Source organism: Oncorhynchus clarkii, chromosome 20 (assembly GCF_045791955.1).
Source record: "Oncorhynchus clarkii lewisi isolate Uvic-CL-2024 chromosome 20, UVic_Ocla_1.0, whole genome shotgun sequence".
Classification (NCBI taxonomy): domain Eukaryota; kingdom Metazoa; phylum Chordata; class Actinopteri; order Salmoniformes; family Salmonidae; genus Oncorhynchus; species Oncorhynchus clarkii.
Genome location: NC_092166.1, coordinates 77268061 through 77295014, shown reverse-complemented (window position 1 = coordinate 77295014; position 26954 = coordinate 77268061). Strand labels below are relative to the sequence as shown.

The 26954-nt window shown below is 40.4% G+C and overlaps 1 protein-coding gene across 1 annotated transcript in view; it reads right to left on the bottom strand.

The window, feature by feature from the left end:
- LOC139376933 (CUB and sushi domain-containing protein 1-like) overlaps nucleotides 1–26954 on the bottom strand; it is a 438044-nt gene that overhangs the window by 4650 nt on the left and 406440 nt on the right. The window contains exons 49-69 of the mRNA XM_071119944.1: nucleotides 26059–26247; nucleotides 24014–24199; nucleotides 23231–23425; nucleotides 21175–21348; nucleotides 20370–20543; nucleotides 20039–20212; nucleotides 15133–15321; nucleotides 14292–14465; nucleotides 13439–13621; nucleotides 8488–8664; nucleotides 8124–8303; nucleotides 7056–7229; nucleotides 5956–6129; nucleotides 5223–5296; nucleotides 3066–3177; nucleotides 2080–2259; nucleotides 1655–1717; nucleotides 1304–1465; nucleotides 1076–1188; nucleotides 456–543; nucleotides 182–317 (exon numbers count right to left, since the gene is read on the bottom strand). Coding sequence (XP_070976045.1) covers nucleotides 182–317; nucleotides 456–543; nucleotides 1076–1188; nucleotides 1304–1465; nucleotides 1655–1717; nucleotides 2080–2259; nucleotides 3066–3177; nucleotides 5223–5296; nucleotides 5956–6129; nucleotides 7056–7229; nucleotides 8124–8303; nucleotides 8488–8664; nucleotides 13439–13621; nucleotides 14292–14465; nucleotides 15133–15321; nucleotides 20039–20212; nucleotides 20370–20543; nucleotides 21175–21348; nucleotides 23231–23425; nucleotides 24014–24199; nucleotides 26059–26247 — 3271 coding nt within the window. The remainder of the gene's footprint in view (nucleotides 1–181; nucleotides 318–455; nucleotides 544–1075; nucleotides 1189–1303; nucleotides 1466–1654; nucleotides 1718–2079; nucleotides 2260–3065; nucleotides 3178–5222; nucleotides 5297–5955; nucleotides 6130–7055; nucleotides 7230–8123; nucleotides 8304–8487; nucleotides 8665–13438; nucleotides 13622–14291; nucleotides 14466–15132; nucleotides 15322–20038; nucleotides 20213–20369; nucleotides 20544–21174; nucleotides 21349–23230; nucleotides 23426–24013; nucleotides 24200–26058; nucleotides 26248–26954) is intronic.

The following is a 26954-nucleotide window of genomic DNA, read 5'->3' as shown; positions in this document are numbered from 1 at the left end:
TCATCTAACATTGGATTTTGTTATGTAACGATCTATCAACTGAAACTTTTAGGGATCACTCATCGTTGGCACAGGAGTTTCCCATAACTTATAAGAGACTACGATGCTTAACATCCAAGCATATATGGACAAACGTCACCAGTGCAGGTTACCAAGACATCCAATAGCCGGCACTCCTTACCTGTGTTTGTAGAGGTAAAATGCAACCCCTGACAGAATAAGGGCAAAGAATGGCACTAGTATGGCAGCTGCTACTGAACTGCTGTTGGTGCCATAGTATGGAGGATTTGATGGCTCCAGGTCTGTTGTAAAGAGACCTAATAAAGAAACATAACAGTACAACCATTCTTGTCAAACTTCTTAAAGTAACTTGTGTAAAAGCAATGATATCAGGAAGTAAAAGGTAACTGTGCATATAGTTTTTGTTTATTACTAAGATTATACAATGATTGTACCTCCTCTTGTTAGTACAAATCTCCCAAAGTCCTTGCTTTGAATATGACCCTGGTAAACAAAGGTTTTCTTGTCAGACTCTGCGGTCACCTAAACCAACACAAAAGAGGGGGAAAATCTGACTTTTGATGATTTTTCAGGGCATACAGTAGTTGAAATGCAGAACCATTACCCAGCTATCGCTATTACCCATTCACCTCATATCCCTCCTTTGTCCTCATGCAGCTTATCACTGTCTCTATCGCCTTTGAAGTGACTAACTGCTATAGTGTTCACAAGAACATATCTTCTTTGAACTTACAAAAGAGGGCTACAGTCAAGTAATATCTTCAACAGACACATTTGAATTCAAATAATTTTAGGCCATTAGGCCATACAATTTTAAGTTGCAGTGTCTTGTGTTGGTTATGGTAGACAGAACCTAATGCCAGAGCTGCATATTGATGAATGACATAGTCTGCAGATGTTACCACCTCATGAACTAGATGTACAGCATTTGCAGAAAACTGAGCGGAGAGAATATGGTAGGTAAAGGAGACAAACTATTGTTGTGTTTCCTGATTAGGTTGGAAGTCCATCATTAGGCCCTTTATTGATCATTTAATTCAAATAAAAGACTCACGTAGCCATCCATTGCCCAGTTGTCATTCTTGAATTTACTGAAATGATGCTCTGTTGGACCACGTATCTGGTAAACCTTCAGCAGCAAATGGTTTTCCTCCTTCTTGTACGTTCCTGAAAACAAAGGAAATTGGGTTATCGGTTGGTGTTTACTGTTGTAATGTTGACATCAACTGTAATATTTGCCTAATCAAATAATGTCAGCGTTAACATGTGTGTTGTGATTTACCAGCAAGTTTAAGCTGCACTCTGCTCTGATCCAGAAGTGTGACATTGACTCTACTTGTTGTTTCATTGAATCCATTTACAGTAATAGTGGCAACTTCTCTTGCTCCAAGGTACTCATAGAACCCGGTCCAGCCAAAGTTTAAAGAAAACACATCTACAGGAACTGAAGGAAAGAAAGACTCATGTTATACTGTATGACCAGAACAAAATAAGGTACTTTTGCGTCATCCATCGTCTGTCTGTACAGCCATCATTATGAGAAACCTCAGACGTACAGTTAGCACAATACGTGTTACATTGAATGGACATGCATTTGAACATGAACAAAATGACTCAGAGGAGATAAACATACCACCAATCTTGTTTTTCTGAACATCTGACTCCACTCCTTTTTTACCATTTATTTTGGGCCCAACTGAAAGACGGAAGAAATAATTGACTACATGACATTTTATGGATGTGACCTACTCACTGCCAGTTGCTGCTTGTAGCCGTGTAATGACAACATTTTTTTTGAGTGATTCAGACTTGATGATTGCTGAAATGTTGTATACTCAATTACCTAGATATTCTCAGCTAGCACAGGGCACACAGCAAATTAACTACTGTGTTGAATAACAATGTATGAAGGAAAATATGATTGACACATACAAGTAGCAGATTAACTGCTAATCTAAGTATATGGCCTGCAGTACAATTTATTCTCCTCAGGTTGTGAATGGTTCACAGGAAATAGTTACATTTGAATAATAGCCACATTCCAGTGCATAAGTATACCTTTGCAGACAGGTGGCTTTCCGGACCACTTTCCATCAGGTTTACATGTCCTGTGCTCAGATCCCCCGGCCAGGAAGAATCCGTCCTGACATGTATAAATCAAAGTATAGCCCAGAGTTGGTAGATCAATAGCCTTCACGTCAATGTTAGACAGCGTCTCGGGCTGTCTGCAGGCATGGGCTGCAAAAAAAAGAAAGAACGAAGGAAAAAAAACTGTGGTAAAACACAATAAATTCACTCTACCACTGACCAGGATTACCAGTCAGAATACAGCAGCCCCACACCCACACCAGTAGCATGGAGTTATGTAGAGATCAAGCAATCTTATCAGGAGCAAACATATAAAACAAGGCCAGAGTGATACTATCCATCTGTAACATAATATATGAACTCAGTCTTCGCACTTTCCTGTCGTCAACTTAAGCCTCCCCACTCCCAAGCCTCTGACAGTGAAGCCGCTTCATGTGGAGGAGACGCCTGAAGAATTTTGTGGGTATGCTGTCAAAAATCGCCCACTGATTTACCACTCACATACGAACAGCTTAAACTTGGCAAACTTTATCTATTCTTTGCTGAGGGCAGCAATCCCTACTTAACTTCCATGACTCATACTGCCCTTTCTCAAATGTCCATTCCCTTTTGACAGTCCCTCAATGGCTCTACGTTGTGATCTTTCTTTTAATCCATATATACAGCTCAAGACCTATAATCCTGGGCAGAGTTATTAAGGAGAGAGATGGAGAACATGACACTGCCATTGGGAGGGTAGTGATCTGTAATGCAGTAAATGAAAGGGTTACATGTGCTAAACCAATGCTCTACTCCCTTTGGCTGTCATACCACACTCTACACCGCCTGTGTCTCTACCTTTACTCATTAACAAGTCAACGCTAAGAAAATGTACACCTGGTGGATAAATAAATAACCTTTCCCTGTTTTCTTGACAATGTCTTGTCACAAAAACAAATCTTTCCAAAAATACTTACCGATACATTCTGGTTGCACACCACTCCATGTCAAATTTTCCAGACAGGTTCTTGTCGTAGATCCCAGTATGTGGTAGTTTTTACGGCATTTGAAGAAGATTTTGCTTCCAGCCTGAAACGGAAGAAGACTCATTACTATAAATGGTCTAAGAACAACCAGATAATTGCTTTGACTGACCAGAAGACTATTTTAGCAAATTATCTGAGCACAAATGACAAGTGCCTTGCAAAAGCATTCATTGCCCTTGTCGTTTTTCCAATTACAACCTGTAATTTAAATGGATTTTTAGTTGGATTTCATGTAATGGACATACACAAAATAATCCAAATTGGTGAAGTGAAATTAAAACAAAATAAAAAACGGAAAAGTGGTGCGTGCATATGTATTCATCCCTTTTGCTATGAAGCCCCTAAATAAGATCTGGTGCAACCAATTACCTTCAGAAGTCACATAATTAGTTAAATAAAGTCAACCTGTGTGCAATCTGAGTGTCTCATGATCTCAGTACACACACACACACACACACACACACACACACACACACACACACACACACACACACACACACACACACACACACACACACACGTACGTGTTCTGAAAGGCCCCAGAGTCTGCAACACCACCAAGCAAGTGGCACCATGAAGACCAAAGAGCTCTCCAAACAAGTCAGGGACAAAGTTGTGGAGAAGTACAGATCATGATCAGAAAAATATTTGAAACTTTGAACATCCCACGGAGCACCATTAAATCCATTATAAAAAAATGGAAAGAATATGGCAACAAACCTGCCAAGAGAGGGCCGCCCACCAAAACTCACAGACCACGCAAGGAGGGCATTAATCAGAGAGGCAACAAAAAGACCAATGATAACCCTGAAGGAACTGCAAAGCTCCACAGCAGAGATTGGAGTATCTGTCCATAGGCCCACTAAGCCGGTGTGGCAGGTAGCCTAGTGGTTAGAGTGTTGGGCCAGTAACCGAAAGGTTGCTAGGTCGAATCCCCAAGCTGACAAGGTAAAAATGTGTCGTTCTGCACCTGAACACGGCAGTTAACCCATTGTTCCTAGGCCGTCATTGTAAATAAGAATTTGTTTTTAAACTGACTTACCTAGTTAAATAAAGGCTACATTTAAAAAGCCGTACACTCCACAGAGCTGGGCTTTATGGAAATGTGGCCAGAAAAAAGCCATTGCTTAAAGAAAAAAATTTACAGACACGATTGGTGTTCGCCAAAAGGCATGTGAGAGACTCCCCAAACATATGGAAGAAGGTACTCTGGTCAGATGAGACTAAAATGTAGCTTTTTGGCCATCAAGGAAAACGCATCATGCTGTGGGGATGTTATTCCATCGGCAGAGATTGGGAAACTAAATTGAAGGAATGATGGATGGAGCTAAATACAGGGAAATCCTTGAGGGAAACCTGTTTCAGTCTTCCAGAGATTTGAGACTGGGACAGAGGTTCACCTTTCAGCAGGACAATGACCCTAAGCATACTGCTAAAGCAACACTTGAGTGGTTTAAGGGGGAACACTTAAATGTCTTGGAATGGCCTAGTCAAAGCCCAGACCTCAATTAAATTGAGAATCCTCATTTGCACTATTAGTTAGAGCCTGTAAGTAAGCATTTCACTGTAAGGTCTACTACACCTGTTGTATTCGGCGCACGTGACAAATACACTTTGATTTGATTTGAATCTGTGGTATGACTTAAAGATTGCTGTACACCAGTGGAACCCATCCAACTTGAAGGAGCTGGAGCATGACTTGAAGAATGGGCAAAAATCCCAGTGGAAAGATGTGCCAAGCTTATAGAGACAAACCCCAAGAGACTTGCAGCTGTAATTGCTGCAAAAGGTGGCTCTACAAAGTATTGATTTATTTTTTTTTTGGGGGGGGGGGGTGAATAGTCATGCACGCTCAAGTTCTGTTTCTTTGTCTTATTTCTTGTATGTTTCACAATAAAAAATATTTTGCATCTTCAAAGTGGTAGGCATGTTGTGTAAATCAAATGATACAAACCCCCCAAAACTCTATTTTAATTACAGGTTTTAAGGCAACAAAATAGGAAAAATGCCAAGGGGGTGAATCCTTTCACAAGCCACTGTACAGTATGTTTACCCACAATTTGACATTGGTAGAAGTAAGGACCTTACCTCAAATCCTTGGGATGTGACTGGTATCCCATAAGATGGCGTTCCAGGGTCTCTGCATGTGTTATATGCAGGATCTAAAGAAAAATACATGTTTAGCTCACTGCCTAACAACATAATCATCATCACTGAAGAAAATAAGCAAACACTTAACTACATGACACAACACCACTACAGACTACACCACAACATACCACACCACAACTAAGGCAGCAGAGAGTGGTGTAAAGTACTTTAAATAAAAATAAGTACTACTTAAGTAATTTTGTACTTTCTTATTTATATGTTTAACTACTTTCACTTTTATTCACTACGTTTTTTTAAGAAAATATTTTACTTTCTACTCCATATATTTTCCTTAACACCCAAAAGTACTCGTTATATTTTGAATGCTTAGCAGGACAGGAAAATGGTTCAATTTATGCACTTCACAGAACATCCCTGGACATCCCTACTAACTCTGATCTGGCAGACTCACTAAACACATATGCTTCTTTTGTAAATGATGTTGGAATGTTGGAGTGTGCCTCTGGCTATCCGTAAATAAAAAAATAATAAGAAAATGGTGCTGTCTGGTTTGCTTAATATAAGGAATTTGAAAATGATTTACACTTTTACTACTTAAATTTATTTTAAATCAAATACTTTTAGATTTTTCCTCAAGAATTTCACTGGGTGACTTTTCCCTTTACTTGAGTCATGTTCTATTAAGGTATGAATGGGCAGGACAACCCACCTATACATGAGGGATGTATTCCACTCCAAGTCCCATCCATCTGACACACTCTCCTGGATGATCCGACCAGGATGTTGGGGTCCCTACAGTAGAAGGTGACCTCTGACCTGTAGGTGAACTGTTTGCCCTCAGCATAACCCTCTGCTGGGGTGCCTGGGTCTCCACACAGCACAGCTAGGCGCAACAAAGCACAGAGACCATTAATCAAATCACACACTTCACATCCCCCAGGTTACGAGGGTTTCGGAATCTATATTTACAATTTTTCATAGGCATGATGATCACAACATTTAATATAGGCACTACTGACCAGCTAGTCATTCATAACATGGCTCTTGGAATTAGGTGAAAAAATGTATTGTTGTGAGAAACAGAAAGCACCATAGCTAAACTAGACCTGCTAACCCCTACTGTATAATGGATAATACAATGGTTTCAAGATGCTTTTTCATAATAGGTCCTTCATGTTTGTGAAATGCCCCACATAAATGTTCCACAAAGAGTTTAGCAGGGGAAGTCACTCAGACCCACAGTATGAGAAGTTGTTATTACAGAGTGTGTTCTCCTGCAGGCTTTCCATGACAACCCACTTTCCATGACAACCCACTCTGTGCATGGAATTTCAGAACATTCTGGCAGTACTTCTGACACCGTGTCAGGAGCTTATGATCAAGGCCTGCAGGCTGCAGCAGCAGACTCCGTCCATGTACCTTGTAATGCTCATGTTATGGGCAGCCCTAGCTGCGGATACTTGAGGGATCAATTTAGGAAATGTTGACATTCTTTTTGCATCTGTCACAACAGTTTCCCAACCTGTCAAATCTGGCATTTCACAGAGGATTTAGCCGGGTCATGCACCCCCCAGCGGCACTACTTTAACAGGGCTATAGGAAGGATAAGTAGGCCAGGTGTGCACATTTAATTTGCTTTCAACTGATAGGCACTGCTTTCGTCAGTTGAATACATCTACTATAAAATGTATTTTTACACAAACATAGCAATAGGTAAACACTGCTAAGCTTTGATGACACTGCCATTGCACTAAAGTTTAGATCAAGTGCTCAGATTTTCAGTCTTAAAGGGACTTGATTTTAACTTACGGAGACATTGGGGGATTTCCCCTCGCCATGTGCCGTTCCCCTCACATGAAACGATTCCAGGGCTGGATAGCTGGTACCCATCGAAGCAGCTATAGATGACGCTGGAGCCCCACTGCAAGTCTGACCCCTCAACCTTCCCATTGTGAACAGCCGGAGGACGGCCACACATGATCACTGATGTGGGGACAAAACAATATCATCAGGACGGATGTAATGATTTTTAGTGAGTAAGTACTGCATGTTAACTCAAAACATATGTTTTAATGTGCTAGAAAGGAATGGATGATTTATCGCGGTTCATATCCTCTTTGATGATCATTTTCTGTCTCCCACAAGGAGAAAGTGTTTTCATATGCTTATTATTGGCAAGTAATATAGTTAATTGGGAAGTAGAAGTCCCATTAATCACAATACATATCCGATATGGACTGTGTATCTGTTTTCGATTATATGTAGGGCATTGCACTGTTATTTCCCATTGAGACGATAACATATTCTAGCTCTAAAAAAAATCATTGCAAATGTTGTGGTATTGGATGTCTATTCTGTAAAAATAGGAACTTCTGGCATATTAAACCGTATTCACCCACAGGATTGCAATTGGTCTATAACCACATTTCTGGTAAATCGCTACTGTGGGAAATGATATGTGAAGTACACACACATTCACTCTCTGCCTGTCAATCTGCTTGGGAGGAGACTTCCCTGCTCTATGCTCGTCTGCATTGCACCACTAACTGGATGCATCGTTTTCTCCACACGTTTCAAGTCTGACATCTGATAGCACAGATCCTACACATTTCATGGATAACATCCCTTCAGTCTGTGTAAGTGAATAATTTGTGCTTGCTGTGCCAAAAAAGGTAGAGAAACTACTCCAAACAAGATCAAAAAACTTTGAGTTCTTTGATCTCCGAGTGCTTGAAATTCTGGAGTGTTGTGATATCTGTACTATATTTCTCTGGTTGCTTCTCATCTCAGCCCTCAGTAAAGAAATGAAAGTAGAAATGTTTGTTTCTTTGTAAGCCAACGACAAGTATTATTGAGTCATAACCAAAGTTGAATTACCTTTACAGTAAGGCTTGGTTTGGTTCCAAGACCCGTTCTTGGTGCAGAGGAGCACAGATGAACCGACAGTGTCCATGACATGGCCTGGGTTACAGTGGTACTGAACAGTCTTGTTGAAGGTGAACTCATTTCCTACGTAAATCCCATTGGCAACAGGACCTGGATCTCCACAGCTGATCACTGTTGAATTGGTAAAACATTTGTACATGTAGAACTATATAAGCATAATCAAAAGCAAAGCATGGCATGTCGCATATAAGATTAGGTGTATTGCGTCCATGTCTCATGGTCTAGGTTGAATGAATACAAGATGAGTGTTAGACGATCCCACTGTAGAGCTCCTACAGTGCACAGCACAGTGTACCTGTGCAGTCTAGGGCAGAGCCGGTCCAGGTGCCATTGGTGGTGCAGTGGCGAGTGGTGAGACCCGAGGTCTCATATCCTTCCCAGCAGGCATATGCCACGGAGCTTGAAAACACTATTCCATCACTGAAGACAATCTTCCCGTAGGCAGGAGTACCTGGATTTCCACATGAAATAGCTGAGAAAAAAAATAAAAAATAGATAAACATAAAAAAACTGGAACATTCGTCAAGGTAAATTTAAGGTAAATAAACCATAAATGAATTGTCACTTGCAGTCATGAAAGTACTACTCTTGGCTATTGATAAAAGGAAATGTGTATATAATTTATATATTTTTTTATTGAACCTTTATTTAACTCAGTTAAGAACAAATTATTATTTACAATGACGGCCTACCGGGGAACAGTTAACTGCCTTGTTCAGGGGCAGAACAGATTTTTACCTTGTCAGCTTTAATTAAACATTTTTTTGCCTTTAAATCCTATTGTATCCTATTGCAGCCTTGGAGTTACTTTCGGTTACTGGCCCAACACTCTAACCACTAGGCTACCTGCCGCCCCATAATAAGTCCAATCTTCAGTACAATATATTTTACAGATGCTGGCCAAGCAGATCAACTTATTTGTAATCTAACAGAAACAAGATATTAAAATAAAAGACCTATTGATTTGATCCAATTAGTTAAAGCTTTTTAAGGAAATGCCTTTTGTCAGTGATTTGAAGTGGCATTTTAGAAGACGGTAATAAATGAAATGGGATCCTCGCTCTCATAGATATCGGCTTTAAAAACCAATTAGGTTAATTGGGAACAACAAGGCTATTCTATAAATAATGAGGCATCGGGGACATATTCACAAACAAATAACCACATGACTCACATGAATAGAGCTTTTACTCACACAGCCTGCTTAAAGAGATTGTCTGGTACTTTTGTATACTTTTTAACCAATAGTTCTGAAAGTAGTGCTGACAAGCTAAAAGTGGTCCCCAAAAATCACATATATGCGCACCACGTCATTGCTCTTTTTCTCACTCTGCTGTGTGTGCATCTTGCTAGCTGTCACTCAAATGGTGAGAGGGTCTAAAGCACATTGGTTGAACTCGAATTGCTAGGGGGCTGGCCCACATGGGGTAAAATGTAGGGAAATCAGATTCCAGAAAAACTGTTGTTTTTTAATTAGGGATTTCGTGGTTAATTGAGGTAAGACAGAAATTCTGCTCATAGGTTATGCATGTATGAACTACACATTGACACATCCAGCCCAAGGCAGGACATTTCAAAAATATTTAGTAGTCACCAAGGTTCCAGAGGATGTCTTTAAATACTCTCAATAGGGCTTAAGCATTTTCATCTTTGTTTACAGAAGGGGAGAACTAACAGCATGGGAATCTTCAGAGGCCATTCATCAAAGAGGGATCAGGCAAAGCGTGACATCAGTTGTGAGGAAACATGCTCTCCGCTTTCCCCCATGTGAAACTGAATGGCAAATGTACACAAATGCTGATCTCAAAAAAGTAATGAATGCTTTTGATTACAGTGGGAATCTCCGGGGCATATGCTACAGTGCTAGCTTTGAGTATTTATGTCTCAATTAGGGTTGATTGAGCACATACTCATTAGCTCAAGCCATAGAATAGCTAAATAGCTGAACATTTAAAGAGATTGAATGGGATCTTAAGCATTAATAAATTCGTAACATATTTGAATTCATGAGATATCATACGATCTGCAGGACTTTTTTATTTTTTATTTTTTTTACAGGACGTAACATACTGTATCATATGAAATGGATGACATTGCAAACAATTGTGCACAATTTTTGGGGACCCGTTTTGGCTCGTGAGCACTACATTCAAATCTACTACCTAAAATTATACAAATCCTCTCTAGCATCACTTTAAGAGCAGTAAACTTAATTATTCATTAATCTTGATAAGAATGATTAGCATTATCTGTGTAGACATCATATCACTCCAAGGCTGCAATAGGATACTCTGTAGATTAAAGGCAAAGAAATTACATTAAAATAAAATCCCCTGGTACAGCTTCCCTTAACAATGTAACCATTTACAAATAGAAAACAACTGGTCCAATAAAGAGTTTATGAAGTCCCTCAGGGAGACCGCTGTGGCCATATGTATTTCCTGACTCAAAGTAATTATTTCCCAAGTCACAGGCGTCTTGTGATCTCCCTGTGCACAAGAATTTGCATTTCATACTTGGGCACAGCATTATTTGTATCACAGAAGTAGTGCGCAGCATTCCACTTTAAATCTCCCAAGCAGTGATCCATCTCAACTCCCTTATAACAACCGTTAAACCATCCTTAATCATGAATGGTCTCTAAATAATGCAACTCTATTGATCTCCTGTAAGCAATCTGCAGGCTTATCTCACTGTGTACTGTGTTGCCGTGAAGACTGAATAAATAACATTAATAATACATTTATAAATACAGAAATGCAAAAAAAAAAACTGACCAATTGGTGAAAATAAAAACAAGAAGGAAGTAAAATGGAGTAAATCAACAAGGCCCAACTTTGCCTCCCCAAGTTCTGAGCAAAAAAAACAAATAAATAATAAATATAGTTGAAGTCAGAAGTTTACATACACTTAGGTTGGAGTCATGAAAACTCCTTTTTCAACCACTCCACAAATTCATTGTTAACAAACTATAGTTTTGGCAAGTCGGTTAGGACATCTACTTTGTGCATGACACAAGTCATGCGCTACAAAGTATTAATTTAAGGGGGCTGAATAATTTTGCACGCACAATTTTTCAGTTTTTGATTTGTTAAAAAAGTTTGAAATATCCAATAAATGTCGTTCCACTTCATGATTGTGTCCCACTTGTTGTTGATTCTTCACAAAAAAATACAGTTTTATATCTTTATGTTTGAAGCCTGAAATGTGGCAAAAGGTCGCAAAGTTCAAGGGGGCCGAATACTTTCGCAAGGCACTGTATATATATATATACACATACATATACATATATACACACACACACAGTGGGGCAAAAAAGTATTTAGTCAGCCACCAATTGTGCAAGTTCTCCCACTTAAAAATTATGAGAGGCCTGTAATTTTCATCATAGGTACACTTCAACTATGACAGACAAATTGAGAAAAAAAAATCCAGAAAATCACATTGTAGGATTTTTAATGAATGTATTTGCAAATTATGGTGGAAAATAAGTATTTGGTTACCTACAAACAAGCAAGATTTCTGGCTCTCACAGACCTGTAACTTCTTCTTTAAGAGGCTCCTCTGTCCTCCACTCGTTACCTGTATTAATGGCACCTGTTTGAACTTGTTATCAGTATAAAAGACACCTGTCCACAACCTCAAACAGTCACACTCCAAACTCCACTATGGCCAAGACCAAAGAGCTGTCAAAGGACACCAGAAACAAAATTGTAGACCTGCACCAGGCTGGGAAGACTGAATCTGCAATAGGTAAGCAGCTTGGTTTGAAGAAATCAACTGTGGGAGCAATTATTAGTAAATTGAAGAAATACAACACCACTGATAATCTCCCTCGATCTGGGGCTCCACACAAGATCTCACCCCGTGGGGTCAAAATGATCACAAGAACGGTGAGCAAAAACCCCAGAACCACACGGGGGGACCTAAGTGAATGACCTGCAGAGAGCTGGGACCAAAGTAACAAAGCCTACCATCAGCAACACACTACGCCGCCAGGGACTCAAATCTTGCAGTGCCAGACGTGTCTCCATGCTTAAGCCAGTACATGTCCAGGCCCTTCTGAAGTTTGCTAGAGAGCATTTGGATGATCCAGAAGAAGATTGGGAGAATGTCATATGGTCAGATGAAACCAAAATATAACTTTTTGGTAAAAACTCAACTCGTCGTGTTTGGAGGACAAAGAATGCTGAGTTGCATCCAAAGAACACCATACCTACTGTGAAGCATGGGGGTGGAAACATCATGCTTTGGGGCTGTTTTTCTGCAAAGGGATCAGGACGACTGATCCGTGTAAAGGAAAGAATGAATGGGGCCATGTATCGTGAGATTTTGAGTGAAAACCTCCTTCCATCAGCAAGGTCATTGAAGATGAATCATGGCTGGGTCTTTCAGCATGACAATGATCCCAAACACACCGCCCGGGCAACAAAGGAGTGGCTTCGTAAGAAGCATTTCAAGGTCCTGGAGTGGCCTAGCCAGTCTCCAGATCTCAACCCCATAGAAAATCTTTGGGAGTTGAAAGTCTGTGTTGCCCAGCAACAGCCCAAAAACAGGAGATCTGCATGGAGGAATGGGCCAAAATACCAGCAACAGTGTGTGAAGACTTACAGAAAACATTTGACCTCTGTTATATACTCTTTGTTGGTAATGACAAAGTATTGAGATAAACTTTTGTTATTGACCAAATACTTATTTTCCACCATAATTTGCAAATAAATTCATTAAAAATCCAACAATGTGATTTTCTGGATTTTTTTCTCTCATTTTGTCTGTCATAGTTGAAGTGTACCTATGATGAAAATTACAGGCCTCGCTCATCTTTTTAAGTGGGAGAACTTGCACAATTTGCCCCACTGTGTGTGTGTATATATATATATATATATATTTATATATTTATATATATATATATATATATATATATATATATATCCGTTCCAAAATGTGCCAGAGTCTGCAACACCATTAAGCAAGGTCAGGGACAAACTTGTAGAGAAGTACAGATCAGGGTTGGATTATAAAGAAATATCCTAAACTTTGAACATCCCACTGAGCACCATTAAATCCATTATTAAAACATGGAAAGAATATGGCACCACAACAAACCTGCCAAGAGAGGGCCACCCACCAAAACTCACGGACCAGGAAAGGATCCATTTTAGAATAAGGCTGTAACGCAACAAAATGTTGAAAAGTCAAGGGGTCTGAATACTTTCCGAATGCACCGTTTATGGCAGGGGACTCACCTTCACAGACTGGTTGGGTGCCACTCCAGGAGCCATTGAGGAGGCAGGTCCTCTCAGCCGAGCCACTCAGGGAGAAGCCGGCTTCACAGGTGAACCTCAGCAGGCTCTTCAGCTGGAACTCGTCCCCCAACCTGGAGCCATGAGGTGGGATTCCAGGGTCACCACACTCCCCGGAACTACCGCCTAATGAAGGAGAGAGAAAATATCCAACGCTCAAACGACCACCCATCACTCACTACAGAAGGTCCATAGGCAGTGCATATCAGTCATTCTAGCCTTTTTTTCTGAGATGGAAATAGTTTTTTCCACACTCCCTTTTAACTTCCATGAAAGGCTACCAAGGCTCTACCCAGAGTGCTTGCTTCCTACAGCTCTAGCTACAAAACTTGAAAAACCCACAGAAACCCCTCGTTTTTTCAGCTGGGGTTGACTTCCCTGAAACCTGTCACTCAGTGTTATTTCTGTCCATTAGAGAGCCTTCAGGTTTCCCTGCCTGGCAGTGTGCAACACCCAGAAAAAAAGGTGCCATCTTGAACCAAAAAGGGTTCTTAGGCTGTCCCCATAGGAGAACCCTATGAAGAAGCTCTTGATTCCAGGTAGAACCATTTTGTGTTCCATGTGGAACCCTTTAAACAGAGGATTCTACATGGAACCCAAAATAGTTCTACCTGGAACCAAAAAGGGTTCTAACTGGAACCAAATATGGTTCTCCTATGGGGACAGCCGCAGGACCCTTTTTGGTTCCAGTTAGAACCCTTTTTGGTTCCAGGTAGAACTATTTGGAACAAAAAGGGTTCTACCGCAAACCAAAAGAGGTTATTCAAAGGGTGTAGGACCCTGCTGATGGATATACCTGAGCAGTAGGGTTGTGGCCCGCTCCAGCGTCCGTCCTCCTGACAGTAGCGCGTGGCGTTCCCAATCAGTGCTCGGCCGTGGCTGCAGGTGTAATGGACCACGGCGCCGTTGGTGAACTTCCTACCTGACATAATAGCTTGGGGCGGTGTGCCAGGATCACCACAGGAAATAGCTGCAGGTCAAATGGAGAGAAAATGTTCAGAGGACAGTTGATAGAAATACTTTTTTATATCCATCATGTATCTAAAGAAAATATTATAAAAATGGTAGTATTGTCACATACACCAGATAGCTGTAGTGAAATGTGTTTTTTTACAGGGTCAGCCATAATAGTACAGCACCCCTGAAGCAAATTAGGGCAAATCGACAGATTTTTCACCTTGTCGGCTCGGGTATTCGAAACAGCAATCTTTTGGTTACTGGCCCAACGCTCAAACTGTAATGCTACCTGCCGCCCAGGATATACTTCATTTTTTCTTGTGCCTTCAGTGTTACTGTTACTGTCTGTTATTTTTATCAAGTATATGCCTTTTGAACCCAGCACCCAAACACTTGTTATTACTATAAACATTTGATTTGAACACCCCAATTTCTTATTCCATGCCTTCTCTGTTACCACTACTACTTCCACAACCCCTTTTAATCACTAACATTAACACTATATACAACATTTTCAGCACAGCCATAATGATTCTTTCTTTCTCACCACTATACGAACAGTAAATTTCACCATTTTTTTTATCATTCTCCAACAGCGACTAACCACACCACTTGGGACCCAGATTCTACCTCTACCACTTTTTGTACCCTGAGCAAGACAATCCCAGCATATTACTCACAAAGGCACTTAGGAAGTGATCTGTCCCAGAGGCCGTTTGACTGACAGGTGAGAAGTGATGAGCCGAGCAGATAGAAGGCCCTCTTGCAGTGATACATCACACTGGTTCTGTAGTTGAAGCTCTCGGGGAAGCGCTGCTGCGGGTGACGAATGGCATTCTCCACGAAGCCTGGATCGGAGCAGTTTACCACTGCAAGATAAAACCGTCCGCATGCTTAAAGTCTGACAGTGAACCCAAGAGTGAGAAGAGAAGGGAAATCAATGGCAAAGCTTGAATAGCAGGATTTCTGTTCAAGTTCGGATTCATTTCAAAACAACCCATCCATGCTTTTTAAGATATACAGCTTCTCTCATGTACTGTAACTACAGATTTTCTACAGTCAATAGCATTTGACATACATTTACTCTAATAACTGTGTAGAAATGTCATACATGTAGGTTGATATGCAGTTTCTGTTCAGTTTAACTTGTCACAAAAATGTAGATTCCTAATTTACTCCAGTTGCACTTTAAACCAGCAGGGCAGGAAGCCCCAGTAACAATAATAAGCTGTACGTCTTGCCACAGAGTTGGCTGAACATTGTTTTCAGCTATTGCCCTTCAACAAAAAACAGCCTAAAGTTAATGTCCAGGGGAAGATAAACAGATCGCTTTCCCTCAGTGACAGCTGCCAATGCCTTGGCAGTCAATTAAACCCCTAGGGACAGAGAGGTTGGAAAAACCCCTCCAAAATTGATAATTGGCACCTGCTATTGGCATGTTCCTTGCCTTTAATAGACACCATTATTCAGGTAACCCTCTTGAAAAAAGGTGATTGTTGGAACCCTGGGTGTGGGTGTGCAGAGTGGCTTACAAAATAGCAGGGAGCACAGTGACATACTGTAGGAATACTGCAGGCTGAGGTAGCAGGGAGCACACTGACATACTGTAGGAATACTGCAGGCTGAGGTAGCAGGGGGCACACTGACATACTGTAGGAATACTGCAGGCTGAGGAAGCAGGGAGCACACTGACATACTGTAGGAATACTGCAGGCTGAGATAGCAGGGAGCACAGTGACATACTGTAGGAATACTGCAGGCTGAGGTAGCAGGGAGCACACTGACATACTGTAGGAATACTGCAGGCTGAGGTAGCAGGGAGCACACTGACATACTGTAGGAATACTGCAGGCTTAGGTAGCAGGGAGCACACTGACATACTGTAGGAATACTGAACAGTCTGAGGGAGGGAGTGACTGACCATTGTTGTGGCAGGTGAAGGAGGCTATTTCTTTTTTGTTTTATTTATACTTTTTTTTTTTACCTTGTTTTCCCTTGGTTTTTCAGCATGGAGGACTATTCTAGTCATACAAATACAGTTGAGGTCAAAGTTTACACTTAGGATGGAGTCATTAAAACTCATTTTTCAACCACTCCACAAATTTCTTGTTGACAAACTATAATATTGGCAAGTCGGTTAGGACATCTACTTTCTGTATGACACAAGTAATTTTTCCAACAATTGTTTACAGACATTATTGCACTTATATACAACTGTATCACAGTTCCAGTGGGTCAGAAGTGTAAATACACAAAGTTGATTGTGCCTTTAAACAGCTTGGAAAATTCCAGAAAATGATGTCATGGCTTTAGAAGCTCCTGACAGGCTAATTGACATAATTTAAGTCAATTGGAGGTGTACCTGTGGATGTATTTCAAGGCCTACTTTCAAACTCAGTGCCTCTTCGCTTGCCATCATGGGAAAATCAAAAGAAATCAGCCAAGACCTCAGAAAAAAAATGTAGACCTCCACAATTCTGGTTCATCCTTGGGAGCAATTTCCAAACGCCTGAAGGTACCACATTCGTCTGTACAAACAATAGTACGCAAGTATAAACACCATGGGACCACGCAGCCTTCATAACGCTCAGGAAGAAGACGCGTTCTGTCTCCTAGAGATTAACGTACTTTGGTGTGAAATGTGCAAATCAATCCCAGAACAACAGCAAAGGACCTTGTGAAGATGTTGGAGGAAACGGGTACAAAAGTATCTATATCCACAGTAAAACGAGTCCTATATCGACATAACCTGAAAGGCCGCTCAGCAAGGAAGAAGCCCCTGCTCCAAAACCGCCATAAAAAAAGCGAGACTACGGTTTGCAACTGTACATGGGGACAAAGATCGTACTTTTTGGAGAAATGTCCTCTGGTCTGATGAAACAAAAATAGAAGTGTTTGGCCATAATGACCATCAATATGTTCATAGGAAAAAGGGGGAGGCTTGTAAGCTGAAGAACACCATCCCAACCGTGAAGCACAGGGGTGGCAGCATCATGTTGTGGGGGTGCTTTGCTGCAGGAGGGACTGGTGCACTTCACAAAATAGATGGCATCATGAGGAATGGAAAATTATATGATATTGAAGCAAAATCTCAAGACAGCAGTCAGGAAGTTAAAGCTTGGTCACAAATGGGTCTTCCAAATGGACAATGACCCCAAGCATACTTCCACAGTTGTGGCAAAATGGCTTAAGGACAACAAAGTCAAGGTCATGGAGTTGCCATCACAAAGCCCTGACCTCAATCCAACAGAAAATTTGTGGGCAGAACTGAAAAAGCGTGTGCGAGCAAGGAGGCCTACAAACCTGACTCAATTACACCAGCTCTGTCAGGAGGAATGGGCCACATTTCAATCAGAAGCTTTTAAAGCCATGACATAATTTTCTGGAATTTTCCAAGCTGTTTAAAGGCACAGTCAACTTTGTGTATGTAAACTTCTGACCCACTGGAATTGTGATACAGTGAATTATACGTGAAATAATCTGTCTGTTAACAATTGTTGGAAAAATTACTTGTGTCATGCACAAAGTAGATGTCCTAACCAACTTGCCAAAACTATAGTTTGTTAACAAGAAATGTGTGGAGTGGTTGAAAAACGAGTTTTAATGACTCCAACCTAAGTGTATGTAAACTTTCGACTTCAACTGTATACTAAGGCATTTGTGAAAATTCTATAGCAATAGAGTGGGAAAGTGGCAGTGCGTTTTGACAATTAATAGACAGTGCAGTGAATAAAACTTAATGAAAACATCTGTCTTGTCCAAGGCCGGTGTCTATGCAGACCGGTACGCCATAGCCAATTAGAGCTACAGTAGGCCTTCATGCAAACAAGCCATTTGCCACCATTCACTTTGAAGTGGACTGTGTGTTCAGTGATGCCAATTTAGCAATTGTGTTGCTAGATTTAGCAACTTTTCAGACCACCCTGGCAACTTTTTTTTCAAACAGCACCTAGCAACAAATTGAGCTACTTTTAAAAATGTATTTGGAACTTTTAGCAACTTTTGAAAAGTGACTCAAACGCTAAACGTATTTTCCTTCTAAATGACACAAAAACGATTTTCTCTGTCACACACTCAGTCACAACACACGTGCCTGGCTGCAAAAGTGAATTGTGAGTGACGTCAGTAGAAGACCAGCAGCAATTTCAGAAAATTGCAAATCATTGTTGGCTGACTGCAGCAGCAGTAGTATATGCCTTCGACGAGACAAACCCAATGAATATAGTTGGTCACAAATGTTTGATCTTGAACATAACTTATAACATCAATCAACATGTCTCAATCAAAATTGTCTGTACCTGAACAAAATGTCAAAATCTTTTTTTTTTGTTGCCGAGATAGCCAGTCAATTTGAGTAACGTTATTGTGGATTCAACGTAATGACGCAGTTTTACGTTATTACGCAATGACATCCCGTCATTTAGCAACAAATCAACCTGCCTCAAGCAACTTACCCTGAAAATTAGTTGGCAACACTGTGTGTTTTTACAGGCAGTAGCAACAGCGCAACTTTAGAAATTACAACGCATTTGGCAAAAACCACAAAATACACCTGAATGGATTTCTGCACATTCTGTCACATTACATTTGGGAACTTTACAGTCCTATTGATCAAACAACCATGGAAATGTAGGATTTCTCTCTATTCGTTATGCACATCAACAAGATCAACAACTAATTCTAGCCAGAGCAAGATGAGCTAAAATGAAACGAAGGAACATTAGATAAACTCTCAAACTTTTCAGCTAGTTGCCCGTCAAAATTTCACTGATAACCAATGGGGAATTATATCCTACTGGTCCTTCTGCAGCTTGCCTGTCAATGCAATCTTTCTTGTCCCAACCAAGCAAGTTGGCTAGCTTACTAGCTAGCTACTTTCAGACACAAATGAGAGAACACCTCACTCTGACCATTTTGCTCGTTGTAGCAGAGCTGGTTAGGCTGTTTACATGCTATGTAGAGCGTTCATGACTAACTACTACTTTTGTTTACTGACACCGCTTGCTACATAAATAGATACGCTAGCTTATTAGCCACGTTATGACTGGCGTGATCATTGCCCTTCCTAGTTTAATTGTATTGACATTCCCAGTCAGTTACATTCGTCATTTTTTTGTCCAAAATATTGAGTCATTGAAACGGTGCATCCCGAATGGAGGCAGTAAAAAATGTACCAGGCCAGCTGTGATTTACAACCTGATAGCAATATTTTTTAGAATAACCATAAATGTTTTGGTGAATTATATTAATCAAGCAGTGAACTGCATCCATCTATTCTGCCAACAATACCTTAGTGTACTTCAAGGAATGTTGAGTCATATATAACCTATTTTTAAAACCTCTCGTAAAGTTGCTTTTGAAGTATAAACTGGGAATTTTGGACTGATATTATGAATGTGTTGTTTCATATCTGCAAAGTAGTTCCAATGCTGTCAGTTCCACTTTAATACACAATGAGTAAAATAGATTTGCTTTGTGAGCCCTCGACATGCACAAACTATCTATACAAAATAAAGTATGCACTCTACCCACAAATGAAATGGATATACCTGAAATGCTTTGAATTTATTTGTTACTGTGTTTTACCTCTACAAACTGGAAGAGGGTTGCTCCACTGTCCAGTCATCCTGCACTGAGCTCTTGAGGCACCATGCAACTGATATCCGGTGCTGCAGGTGAAGTTGACCACATCGTTCAAGTTGAACTCACTGCCATTAGTTCGACCATTTGCTGGGTTTCCAGGGTGACCACAGGTAATAGCTTTGAAAAAAGTAGAGGTAGCCAAGAGAGAGGAAAAGTTGTTTTACACAATTATTAGTGATGGTGATTGGGTTGAGAATTGAGAATTCCTGTAAATCTCTGATCATTAAGGAATAATTGATGAAGGCAATAACAAAACTTAAGTTTATCCACTTACAAACACAAACAGGAGCTTGTCCGGACCATCTGTGGTCTTGTTGACAGATCCGAACCGATGTTCCAATAAGGCGAAAGCCAAGGTTGCATTGGTAGACAACAGTGTCACGATAACTGGAGCCACCTCCACTTATGTGACCGTTGATGATTGGATCAGGGGAGTCACAGTGGCCAGCTAGAAGGGAGAATAAACCAGATACCTGCATCTTATTTTCAGTTCTTAGATGATACTTGAAATAGTTGAGACAGTGTGGATTGGCATTTCTTTCTATTCCCTAACACACATATTTGAAATGGTCTCAGGACTGTAATAACCATTTGGCACTTAGACATATGAAAACATTTGATCCTTTCCTCCCCTGATAATTCATGTCTTTGTGGTGAGAACTGCCTCGATAATTTTATCTGATCGATAATCTAATTGATAATAATGTTGGTGGTACAGTATATATCTTCATTTTTTTAATGACATTTTGGAGTTGACTGCTGGGGTCAGATTAAATCTAATTATAGAATGGTCAGTATAAGAAGTTGCCTACCCTACATCAAATTTGGACACTGGTAATTGAAGCGAAATTACCTTAAAGAGGTTGACCTTCAAGAGTTTGAAGCGGATCAACTGTAACCTGAGGAATCTTAATGTGTTTCTGGCATAATGATTTGAAAACCATAAAGGTGCTCTACCCCATTTGGTGTTCGTCCAAGATCATAACATTGGGGGACATCCAGGATGATACAATTTTGGAGCTCGTCCAGGATGAGAAGACAGAAATCTTAATCATAAAAAAAAAACATTTCTACTGTACCAAGACATTTGGTTTCCACTCCGCTCCAGAGCCCGTTGACCCCACATTCCCTCACATGTGACCCCACCAGTGTGTATCCTGTATTACACATGAAGATCGCTGTGGCACCAAATGTAGTCAGGGTTCCTATCTTGTTGCCATAGGGAGGAGAGGGGAGGTCCCCACACGAGATAACTGGAAGTGACACAGACAATCAGAGACTGAGTTATACTTGGTTGCACGCCACTGTGCCTGAGTGGAAACAAATTCCACAATAAGGACTGATTAGTGGAGCATTTTGATCTACAATGACTAGATATCCCTGAATCAAATCAAATCAAATTTATTTATATAGCCCTTCGTACATCAGCTGATATCTCAAAGTGCTGTACAGAAACCCAGCCTAAAACCCCAAACAGCAAGCAATGCAGGTGTAGAAGCACGGTGGCTAGGAAAAACTCCCTAGAAAGGCCAAAACCTAGGAAGAAACCTAGAGAGGAACCAGGCTATGTGGGGTGGCCAGTCCTCTTCTGGCTGTGCCGGGTGGAGATTATAACAAAACATGGTCAATGAAAGGCATGCAGAGAATTGTGTATTTCAGTGGAGACTGTTGGGAGGAGCTATAGGTGGATGGGTTCATTGTAATGGCTGGAATATCAAACCCATCAAACATATGGAAACCACATTTGACTCCATTCCCTTGATTCCATTTCAGGCATTACAATGAGCCCATCTTCCCATTGCTCCTCCCACCAGCCTCCACTGGTGTATTTGTACTCAAACACTAAATGGGGAAGTGGCACGTCTTGTCTTACAGCAGCTGATTGACTCAGCCCTCACAAGTTACCTGTAAATGTTACTATACATTTAGATATCCAACTACCTTATGTAAACACACATTGCTGGCTGTTATGCTAACATTCATTATATATTGTCCTTTTTGTTTTTGTCAGACCATTCTAACAAATGCAACAGTATGCTTGTTTGTGTGTCATTGTGCATTCACCATCTTTAAATTCACATACAGTTTGGTTCACCACATAATAGAAAGGAGGCACTAAACATTACATTATGTAAGGACATTGGCTATTGATGAAAATGAGTACTCATGCAGCATATAGAGGATGGAAATGAAGCTATCCTGCAAGCCCGAGGCTAGTACTTTTCTGACCAGGCTATCAGAACATTTTCCCAACTAACCCACCAGCTAGTAAAATGTTTTCTTTTTAAGTTTCACATGACAGAGTTTGGACCCAGGCTAGTAAAAATAATGGTCTATTCTATTAGCCCAGCTGGCCAGTGCCCAAAATCCTTAGATTCCATCCCTGAGCATAATGCATGTCTTCCCCGTAAGTAGGTACCCAGGGAATGATCAGAAAACACACCAGGGACTCCTGGATGCACCCAATCAAAGCCAAGGCCAATGTGCCTTTGCATGTACACAATGGCATGTAAACACATTAAATATTAAGTCCCCGCTAATCAAAATATTTACATTCTCCCTCTGACCTCTAATTAGGCAGAGGCTATTTTCCATGATTACTTCATCACCACTGCAGTTGTTTACACAACATGTTTAAGTAGAGGAAATAGGTAGAGCTGTGATCAAAACAAATAGCAAGTTTGGATACTTCCTTACGACCTTCCAGCTACTACACCAAATCCTGGGGATTATACATGTTACGGTCCAGAACTACACTGGGAGCCACAAAGAGGCACAGACGATTTCCGATTTATTAACTGCCAGTCTGAATTACAGCCCCGGTCAGACAATGAAATTGCTCTCAGTAATTAGAAAAAGGTACTATTCATACTCGAAATGTCAAGTATCTTGCACTCTATTCTTAAAAATTATAATCTTTCCCGTGTAGCTCAGTTGATATAGCATGGTGCTTACAAAGCCTTGGTTGTGGGTTTGATTCCCACTGGGGACCAGTATTCAAAAATATATATGAAAATGTATACACTCACTACTGTCATTTGCTCTGGATAAGAACATCTGCTAAATTACTTAAATGTTATTTTCTATAACTCTAAGCACTGCAGCCTTGTGGTACATGCACAGTATGTATCTTACTCTTGCAGGTAGACCTCTCCTCAATTCCAGCCCAGGTTCCATTAGCTAAGCACTTGATTGTCCTCTGTCCTCCGAGGTAGAAGCCAGGAGTGCAGCTCAGCATTATCTGAGCTCCAAATTCATTCAGTGACCCCGAGATCAGCCGCCACACCATGTGTTCTGAGAGCACGCTCTCAATGTTAGGGCACTGGATCGCTGTGGGGGGAGAGAGAACAGGCCAGAGTTAATGGAATACCGTGACCCTGGCCTTCATTCTGAACACACTCAAAAATACAGACATGACAGAGAAAAAAATCTCCATTTCCTTTACGTTCTCCAACTTTAGTGATTTGATATTCTAAAAGTCTTTTGATGTGTACGTTATCGGTCTTTGTCCTACAGTATATACATAGTATTACATTCTATTAATAAAACTGAGAAATGCCAAAGCAAATTAGAAAGTATAATGAGCATTATATATATATATATATATTATATTCACATAAATCACACTCATTGTAGTATGAACATGTCATTTAAACAGTCATGTCCTAAAAATGACTAAAATATGATTGCCGAGAGTGTTTCTGGTAATGCAGGCCTGAGGAGGCGGGGTTGCATCCTACCATTTATTTTGTGTGAGTGCTTAACTGCAAAAATCTAGTCATTTTTGCTCACCCGTTACCTGCTCCAAATTACTCTCTAAGGAGGATGTTAATGAGACATGCATTGACTGCAGTGGCTCAATGAGGCAGGCGATTTTAACATACCGTTGGCATAGAAACAAAGGGTTATTTTTCTCACGTAAACAAAGAGGTGGGTGTGCAGCATTGCTCCATGTCCCCTCCTCCAGACAGACGGCGCTCGTGGAGAAACTTGTCTCCATCCTGTACCCTTCATTGCACTCGTAGTTAACTTTGCTTCCTACTGTGTACTGGAAACCATGGAATGAACCATTGGCAGGAGACTGAGGGATTCCACAAGATATAGCTGCCAATGGAAAGATATGAAAATATAAAAAATTATACTCTCATCAAACGATAATTTCTCACCCTGCAACTGTATATTCAAATCAGAATTTCATCTTCCAAAGCAACAGGAACATCTACAAAAGCAACAAAGCAACATATTTCTAGAACAATTCAAGCTAGTAGATGTCTTCAAAGTTCCAGTAAAAGCAGTGGGACCAATTAGGCTGTTTTCTTGTCCACTTTGATCACAACCTTACGTTTAAATTGGATTAGTGGAGCAGGTTGAGAGCTTCAAGTTCCTTGGTGTCCACATCACCAACAAACTAACATGGTCCAAGCACACCAAGTAGTGCATACAGCCAAGTACATAACATGGGCCAAGCTTCCTGCCATCCAGGACCTCTACACCAGGCAGTGTCAGAGGATGGCTCTAAAAATTGTCAAAGACTCCAGCCACCTTAGTTATAGACTATTCTGTCTGCTACCGTATGGCAAGCGGTACCGGAGTGCCAAGTCTAGGTCCAAGAGGCATCTAAACAGCTTCTACCCCCAAGATATAAGACTCATCTAATCAAGTGGCTACCCAGGCTATCTGAACCCCCCCCCCCACCCCCCCCCCTATCCCCCTTACACCGCTGCTGCTCTCTGTTGTTATTGTCTATGCATAGTTACTTTAATAACTCAGCTAACCGGTGTCCCCGCACATTGACTTTGTACCGGTACCCCCCCTGTGTATAGTCTCGCTATTGTTATTTTACTGCAGCTCTTTAATTACGTGTTACTTTTATTTCTTATTCTTACTCTTATTTTTCGTTAAACTGCATTGTTGGTTAGGGGCTCATAAGTATGCATTTCACTGTAAGGTCTACCTGTTGTATTCGGCATTTCACTGTAAGGTCTACTACACCTGTTGTATTCAGCACATGTGACTAATAACATTTGTTTTGATTTGATTAAACAGAGAAGCCAGAATCCTCCACTGCCTCTCCATGACCTTAAGAACAGCTGAATGGATTACTCTCAGCACTTACAGAAATTATGGCACATAATTAGTAGACACTATGGACACTTCCCATCACAGGAGTGTTCTGTGTTCTGACTATAGTGGCCTTGTGTCTCAAATGGGAGGGATAAAGAGGAAGTAAGCAAAGTATGTACGTACCTAAGCTGTTAGTATGTACCAACTATTAGAGTACAATGGAAACCAGAAATTTACCGTTGAAGATTGTGGCATTCACTTGCTTAAACCCACGCTTACCGTTCGAATACCATGTTTAAGAATACAGTGCAAATTTGAACAGACGATCTCATCATATCAAATGATAATTTCATATCAGGTTTAGTGAGGATAACAAACAGCTATCTTGTTTTGTTCACTAGTTACCCACCTGTAGTTTACCACAAATGTGTGGACACAGTTTCCTTTGTACCTTAAAAATAGATAATTGTCTTGCATGCTCTATCGCAAACAGGCATTAAAGATAAAACCCCCAGAAGTAATTAGCTCCATCTTAGACTCTATTCCTTTATGCAAATATACACCTCATTACAGCAATGGGCTGTCACACTAGTGAACACAATGCAGAAAGGGTCAGTTACATCACTGTCAATGATTATATATTTCTGAATAAAGTTTGTTAAAAGACTTCTCAGAATCTATTCATTAAGAAATGTTCTATGATATTAAGAAATATTCATGAATTGTAGCCTGCTATGTTGAAGACCAAGGAGAAAAATAAATAGACAATGAATCACAATTCCACAAACACATGTCAACATTGTGACAAGAGGGAGCCCAATCACATTTGCAAGACTTTCACCAGACATTAAAGTGAATCCCCCTCGAGTCTGTAAATGCCATTCGCCATTCTGCATTACCTTGACATAGTGGAGCTGGGGTATCCCAATGATACAGTCCATTCGGATGTAACCGGCAGGTGGAATTTCTGGGCCCCACTAGTCTGTAGCCAGCATAACAATAGTACTGCAGATTGCTTCCTGGGATCTCTCTTGTTCGGTTAAGCACCCCTCCATTTCCAGGTGGGTCGTTAATGCTACAATAAGGAGCTAAATTGAAAAGAAAGGAGCAATTTAAGTGCTTTGTATACCATTCCTCCTTCTAAATGATTAACGATATACACTAGATATACATTAGTACTTCATATTACATTATATTAGTATAACATTAGATATACATTAGTACTTCATATTACATTATATTAGTATAACATTAGATATACATTAGTACTTCATATTACATTATATTAGTATAACATTAGATATACATTAGTACTTCATATTACATTATATTAGTATAACATTAGATTAAATCCATCCACCAGATGACTAGTACTAAATGGTTACGTCTAGGTTCTAGGTGATTAGACCTCATGTTAAAACTCCAGGCATCATTCTTATTTACTTTGATGAAAGACCAATGGACTGTTTAAGACAAAGGGGAAAATCCCTTGGCTGGGTAAAGACTTCTTCAATCCCAAAGCAGTTTTGTAAAGATCAAACGGAGGTGTATTACCCTGTCTGTGTTCAACATCCATGCATTATTTAAAAATACTTTTACATAGTTTGACAGCACTGAGGTAGCCACTCTGAAGCCTTCAGAAACCATCACTCATTCTGACACGTCAGGCCTCAATGCAATGTAACAATTTTTTTACCGAGTCATTTTTTTCACACAAGGGATGGCAAATTGAATAAATGGGGAAACATGTGGAAACAAACTGGAATAATAACCAGCACAGGGGCTGGAACGGCAA